Below are 7,423 nucleotides of genomic sequence, written 5' to 3'. Positions count from 1 at the left end.
CCAAAATGAATATCATTTTGGACATGTAAAATCTCCTGTCTTCGATCCTTGCACGCTGCATTATTTGGCTACTGTAAAACCCTCACCAAGCACCCACAACGGGATGGTCAAGCGTGCTCCGATGTGCAATGAGTGATAATGCGATTTTAGCATTTTACGATTGTCCTCGCTCGGACAGTTCCGCCATGTGCTTGGCGGCCTCACTTGAAGAGTGCTGCCCTAAAAATGACCTCCTCACATTGAGAGATACACCATACACATTAATTTTAAGCTGTCTTTCAGAGTGACATCTCATCAGTGCCGTGCACAATAACTTTGCTCGTGGAACACGGTAACTTGCGCCATGAAATGCCGAAATACCAATGCGCGGTGACCTGCGATTCCAGTGCACACATGGAAAGGTTCCCTACTAAAAGACAGAGTTTTGATTTAAAAATTCCATGGTATGTTAACTTCTGTACCTTTGTGGCCCAACCCACCACTGTTCAAAGTGGTGTCTGTTTGACTCAAGGTTACTGTTATGCGGTTTTGTGATGTATTTTAGCATCAATTCAGAGTGTAATTGTGGGATTCTGTGAAATATCTTTGTAAGAAATGTATCTATTAATAAATACGTACTTTGAATCAATGAAACGAAATTGCTAAGTTGCTAATGTATGTGTGGCTGCAATTCAAAGACAAGATTTTCTAATGGTTGTGGTTAACGTATCAACAAGAGCAATTAGAATTCACGCCATGTGGTCGACGCCCTGTATTGTTGTCAATACATCAACTTGACGGAGCTCGAAATCGAAATCTAAAGGGCCAGTATATGACATGCTAAAGTGTTATGATTTTTTCATTATTTTTATTTTGAATGTCCATTGCAAGTTCTTAGACTACTTCCAAGAGAATGTTGAAATACCTATTGTTTAGCTTATCAACATCATAGCGTCTTTCTGTTTAAAGTGTACTGTTATAGTTTACATTTGAATTCCAGTCCGGACCAGAATTCACTTGTCAACAATAACAGCACGGTTTACACATGTGCAAGCTGAGTTGACAAATTGAATACTGTGTATATCAACATGCTTTGGGGAATAAAAGAAGAAATTGTGATTGACATCAAAAACAAACTATTACAAGATTACCAAAAGTTAGCATTACTGGCCATTCAAAGTGTTAAAAAGAAAATGAAATATCACAGCTAACATTAATTAATGATATAAGCCAGAAGAAAATTTCCCTGTTTCTTCACCAAAAGCTGGACCTGTTCACTCAGGGGTCTTACACCCTGTGCAGAGATTATCATATTAAGCTTATGTATGAAAAAAAAAATTGTTTTTGGTCACAACCGCCATGTCTTTTTTGCCATTTCTGTTTTGTTAAACAAAACCCTAATCATAGCTTTCCCGAAGAGACAGCAGAACACGCAATCTGAATAGTGAACGGTATCGTTATGAGTGAAGTTCAGACTCAAAATAGCCTCTGTGTATGACGATGCCTGCCCTTCGTACCAATGAAATGCTGGTGATGCAGAGAAAGAGCTTTGCAGCCGGTGAAAAACAAACAAAAATGATTGTTGTGGTAATATTGTACCAAAGTGGTTGTAAAAAAAATGAAAATAGCATAATCGCATTAGTTTGGTCAAATGTCGAGGAAAGAAACATACGCCAAGTTTTTTTTTCTCGGCCTATCTTGTCAACCACATTTATGTTTGCCACCCCAACACGCAAGATGACGTAAGCATCGGTGAGACTTTATAATGCATTGAACAAACAATGTCATGAAACGAAATGAAATGTAAATGGTTGTACATACACGTAAATGAGGCTGAAGTTTTCACCTGGTTCGCATCGAAAATTAATTTGACAGTTTGTTCTGAGACAATCATTTCTTAGGTAAGACATCCAGACAATCTACTCTGCGAAATTTGTGAATATGAATTACGTTGCACTGTCATGCGCAGCCTAGCTTTTCATAAATAACACAGACTGACAAGGTCTTTTGATCTTGGTCTTACAAGAGAGGCGGATTTGACTCGTAACAGACACCTTGTTGAAAGCAAACTGCTGGACGATTAAAACTATGAAGGATGACACAAGCAGATCCATGAATCATTTTCTATTTCAAATCACGTGGCACGATACTTTTTATCAGGCATTTTTTTAATCCTGAATTTCTTGATGCAGACATACGTCGACAAAAGCTGTTAAGTTTTTATTTCTTCGCTGAACGAAGGAGGTTTTAATAGAGTTCGAATTCCTTAGCGAGTTAGAGGGTCTGACACAAGCGATACCACTTATTTGCTTGGAACGATTTTTTTCCTAGACATGGAGTAAGTTCGGCAAATATCACGTGGCGGGAATAGTACGTCAGGGGAACCATACCGCATGAAAAAAAAAGAATGTCATTTGGAGGCTCTAATCCTCACGGTTGAAAGAACGAAATTTGTACAGCGGAGAAATTCCTCCCATGCCGTTTCCCCGCGTCGCCTAATCAGTCCCTAGTAACATTAATCGACCAAATCATGCAAAAAAAAAAAATTGCCGACGTCTTCCATTCCTGACGCCTTTAATATAAGTCAGAGAGAACATCTTTGAAAGCGCGAACTCACAAATTTGCTGAATGCCCAGCGTGTGTCAAAGGCCTGACTAATAGGTAAGACACGTCTGAGAAACTATAATACGAGGAGAACGCTTTGTACGGTGATATTAACCAAAGGCCTTCTTTTGAAGCTAGGTGTTTTATTGCGGGGAAACGAATTCAATTTCTACATCTATAACGCACGATTTAATCTGCACAAACTCTTTACATCACTGGCGCTGGTTTTATTAGCGTTTCCCACTGTGAGACAACACAAAGGGACTCCTCGGCTTCCTTTCAATCCCTGTTACTCCAAATGCTTTATAAAAATAAATATAAGATATATTAATCACTATTCAGCCGGCCATGTAACGATGGACATTAACATCCCACGTGATGAACAAGCGAACCCATGCCGGGCCTAAAATCAAATGCAACTCAATACGACAAAAATAACGGAACGAGCCTGAAAGGAAACAAGAAGCAGTTTTCCCCTAAATTGGTTAGATAAATCGACTCAGACGATATTGCTTTTCTATATTCGACGCCGCAATTTTTACAAAGGGGAAGATTGTATCGCTGTAGAGCTGCAGCTTCGATTAAGTTTCCAGTAACCCGTGTTCAGCGCAGACGGGGTGACTTTGTGACGACATGAATGATAATTACGCGAGTTATTAACTCCTTAATTTCAAGAATGAAGGCAGCCAGGTTGACACTGTGCAACACTGCAAATAACAGAGTGTTTTATTATTGTCGTGTTGTTATTATCATCACATTGTTACTTCCAAAGAATAAGATGGAAACAGTCGAATTTCAGGAAAAAAAGTACCTCCATCTGACAAGAAAGCCTTTTAATCATGGAATAGAACCACATTGTTGACACGACCCGAACAGTAACGGAAATGTGCTTGTCGGCCAAATGCACAGAGAATGATGAATCGAGTCAGTCTAGCATGCGCACTTTGTAAAAAAAAAAGTTACATTGCTGCATATTGCTGAACTACGCTGTGTTAATTAATATGGACTTCTATTGAAACTGCGCCCGAACAGGATTTATGAGGTCATGTAGGGGGGCCGTGTCTCCCATGATCAATTTGGCACGAACAGTGATTTTTACACGCTGAATTTATGATGAACGATTTTGAAATCTGACATACTTCAATGGAGTCTGATTATCCATTATGGGTTTTTATAGTCCGCTGTTATACGGCATCAAAGTCAATCTACGCATGCCTGACTGAGCTCTGATATACACCACCAGCCAGCCCATGAATACGTCTATAATAACTTCAGCTAAACTTAATGGACAAAAGCTGTCTGAGATAGTGAAATGTACTCGTATTCCTCCCAAAAGGTATCGATTGACGCATGGAGTGCAGTCGCCTGGAAGTCGTTGCATGTAAAACTCACGAATAAAATGGTTCGATTTGGTGTGAAGTTTATTGCAAGCCCGCGGATTGGGAAAAAATAAGGTCCGTGGCCTTTGTAGAGCTATCATGGCAGTACCTCGACGATCATTGCATGATATGACAGACCCAATGCAACATGACTACATGATAAACGGGGGTTCAAAATTGAACTCACGGTTCCCGTGTATACATGGTTCGGTGCTAGGAGATATTTACACATGCAGGTTCACGGTTTACCATTCTCCTCGTGACCACGGCCCGTGTCCTCTGTTGTCAGCTGCTCGGTGGCTGCTGTACCTTCCTCCGAACTCTCGGCCTCGCTGACACAGCCGCTTGCACCGCTGCCAAAGTCGCTTTGATAGTCATACCCGTCCTCGCCGTTGCATTTAGTGACGCTCTGTTCCTTTTTACACTGTTCTTCGTCGTCCTTCTGCTCGCAAACGCCACCGTCGCCCCGGTTCTGACAGTTCTCAACGCTTTTCCGCTGCTCCGCTTGCCTCTGTCGCACAGTGTCAATGTGTCGCGGCCCGCCGATTTTGTGTTCGGCAGCCTCGGCGTTCGAAATGCCGTCTTGTTTCTTCCACTTCGTCCTTCGGTTCTGAAACCATATTTTTACCTGGAAAATATAGAGCGATGAAATTTTCTAGACTTACTTCCGAGATAACTGAAAATCAAGGCTCTGTACCGACAAACAAAAAATCAACGTGCAATTTACGCGTGCTTGACTTCCGTGCACACTGCATAAAAACCCTATAATACTTACTGTATTAACATGGATTATTGCCTGTATTTTAGCTGAAGAGTGCATATACAGATGAATACAGTCAAGAATCCATTTTTTGTATTCAGCAAGCCTGTATTCATGTTGATTCATGTGAATTCACGTGTATTACACTATAATACAGGCATCTCATTCATGTGAATTTATCTGAATTATTGGGTTTTCATGCAGTGGCAGGGTATGTTAAAACAAGCACACTTAGTCTGCTGGCCGTTGCCTCGCGACACGTGGTTGGAATCAACAAAATCCAGACGTGAAAATATATTTAAAATACACAAAAGAAAGCGGATTGGTGTAATCATATATTGACCAATCGATAAAACAATAACTCTAACATCACATCTAACCGACATTGAATCTGCCACTGAGAAATCGAGAAAGGCAAATAGTGAGAAGTCTAGCTTTCGTATATCAAGTCTTATCGATCCATGCAGGGAATATGCCTAAAGCGATGTCAGTGCTTATTTCTTTTCAACGGTTGGGTTTATTTCGGAAAGAGGAATTCTCGACTGGATAAAATTTGACTGTTCAATAAAGCATGGCAAAATGAAAGCCTAGTTATGAGGAAAGGTTCACTGTATGAACACCTATTAATCAGTTTTACTCCGACTACCCAAACTAGTAGGATCAAGTAACTATCGATCGATCCATCGCTGCATGAAAAAAGTGTCAAACTTGTTTGGCTAATCAATGCGTGTATATCTCACCTGCGTGTCCGTGACGTTCAAAAGAGTCGCCATTTCAGCCCGCTCGCTCGCCGACAGATATTTCTTTATTTCAAACTGTTTTTCTAATTCGAAGATCTGTCGGCCTGTGAAAGTCGTCCGCGCTTTCTTTTTCTTTTGGTCGCCGTCTTTGCCGTCTGTAGAGTCGTTTGTTTTGACACAGTTTTTCCTCTTTAGTCCCTTGTCAGACTTTCCGCTCCTGTCTGGAGTACAGAAAGGAATTTTGTTTTAGATGTTACGTCTTTCTCCGGGAGGGTTGTAAACACCATTTTTTCTCTCTGTGAATTACTGGGCACTCACAAAGCTTTCTAGTCGCTGCCCGTCAACCTTAACTGAACCGCGATGCTAGACGGAGTTTGCGGCCACAAAAAAAAAACAATAGTGGTCAAACGCATTCAGTATTATGAGTTGTTTTGTTTTGTTTTTCGAAAATAAAATTGCAATGACAAATTGTGAGTAATTGCGATACAAAGTAATTTAGTAGAAGCTTTGTAAGTGAAATCTGTCGGCTAAAGAATTGTGTACATAGTATATAGCGAAGGGTTAGGGTAAATCTTTGTGCAAACGTAACGGGGACCCGTTTAACACAAAGGAGATGGTAATGATTCGCCTATAATGGCCTATTATTACACTATTAACTGTTAACCCCTTATGTACCTTGCTCAGCTGTGGCAGTTAAGTCGCCTTCATCTGTGTCTTTCTCGCTGTTTACGGACTCGCTGCCCGTCGACGAATCTGTTTGGACGGCACTTTCCGCCTTCACGACTCTCTGCTGTTCGCACTTGTCCAAATTCGGCAGTTTGTCTTTGCACGGTGTCGAGTCCACGGCCAGCGCGCTGTACCGTAGCCCTGCGCCGGGAGTGACGGTAATAGCCTCGCTGCATGGTCGCGTGGTGCACAGAGGTGTCCTCCTCTCCTCTTGGTTTCGCTCCTCGGGTTTCCTCTTCGTGTGAAAGCCAAGAATATCAGCCACAAAATACGGGGTCGGGTGTTTAGGAGCCCTCTCGTAAATATGCGGATGCCATGTCCCGACGGCCACAAGCGAAGGACAGGCCTTCGGCATGCTATGTTCCATCATGACGAAGCCCCACCGTTTACTAATACTAGTGTGTCTTCACAGATCGCCAAGATTCGCCGTGCTTACAAATCGCCACCGGTCTTCTTCCACCCCCGTTCCTTGTTTCCGCGTGCGTGTGAGCGTTTCCTAGGTGAGCGATATCTTAAAAGCAGTATTCCAGGTGAGATAGAAAGGAAAACTGTCTCGGCCTGCCAGGGCGGTATGAGGTAGAGTCGCCGAATTCTAGCTGTCGTCTGGTTTGGTATTCTCACCGCCTCTATACAATACAAACCCTTTTTGGCTTGAGGGAGACGCTCAATTACGTTGAATCACTTGACGCGCACAAAAAGACCGCTCAAGAAACACTGAACAATCCAACCCGAATTATTTGACACACTAAACAAATCAATATACTGATTGGGTCCGCGATAAGGGTAATTAAAAGCGGTTGTTGACAAGGGGATAGCGGCTATCTCCTCAGTTCTAGGCCCATCATCATATCAGATTCGCCGTTGATTGGGTGGCATCGGTTAGTGTAAGGTCTCTGAAACAGCGTGCGCAGCCACTTAATGCGGCACACAATTGGTCAATTACCAATAACGAGTCTCCTTGTGATTTACCGTGCCTAATTTCTATTATCCATTGTCAATCAATTGACTTAACACACTCTACGGCCGTCCCACCCCCATTAATAGACCCCCTTACACAGTGGAGAGCGGATGATAGATGGCCGCAGACTGCCAATTATAAACTTCGACAAGACCAGGTCAAAACATGTGATGCTAGGAGTAACCTCAGCGTAACCTTTCAGCAAACGCTTCGCCGCTTTTTTTTCGCTGCGCTGGTGAGCGAGCAGAAGGGGCCTTTAATCTATAGTCAGACTTCT

General features: G+C 42.3%; 1 protein-coding gene across 1 annotated transcript; it reads right to left on the bottom strand.

Moving 5' to 3' along the window:
* Positions 1-3,274: 3,274 nt before the first annotated feature.
* Positions 3,275-7,135, bottom strand: LOC139120174 (barH-like 1 homeobox protein). Its single transcript, XM_070684334.1, has 3 exons — positions 6,138-7,135; positions 5,463-5,683; positions 3,275-4,590 (listed from the first exon to the last, which is right to left on the bottom strand). The coding sequence occupies exons 1-3, from the start codon at positions 6,556-6,558 to the stop codon at positions 4,201-4,203; spliced, it is 1,032 nt and encodes a 343-aa protein (XP_070540435.1). The 5' UTR covers positions 6,559-7,135; the 3' UTR covers positions 3,275-4,200.
* Positions 7,136-7,423: the final 288 nt, after the last annotated feature.

Source organism: Ptychodera flava, chromosome 20, assembly GCF_041260155.1.
Source record: "Ptychodera flava strain L36383 chromosome 20, AS_Pfla_20210202, whole genome shotgun sequence".
In the NCBI taxonomy this organism is placed as follows: domain Eukaryota; kingdom Metazoa; phylum Hemichordata; class Enteropneusta; family Ptychoderidae; genus Ptychodera; species Ptychodera flava.
This window is presented reverse-complemented; position numbering and strand designations above follow the sequence as displayed.

Excerpts from the sequence above, each read along its gene's own strand:
- LOC139120174 (XM_070684334.1), bottom strand. The coding sequence starts at position 6,558 with ATGATGGAACATAGCATGCCGAAGGCCTGTCCTTCGCTTGTGGCCGTC. Across the intron at positions 5,684-6,137 it reads AACTGCCACAGCTGAGCAAG|ACAGGAGCGGAAAGTCTGAC; the intron begins GTACATAAGGGG and ends TCTGTACTCCAG. Across the intron at positions 4,591-5,462 it reads TGAACGTCACGGACACGCAG|GTAAAAATATGGTTTCAGAA; the intron begins GTGAGATATACA and ends TATATTTTCCAG.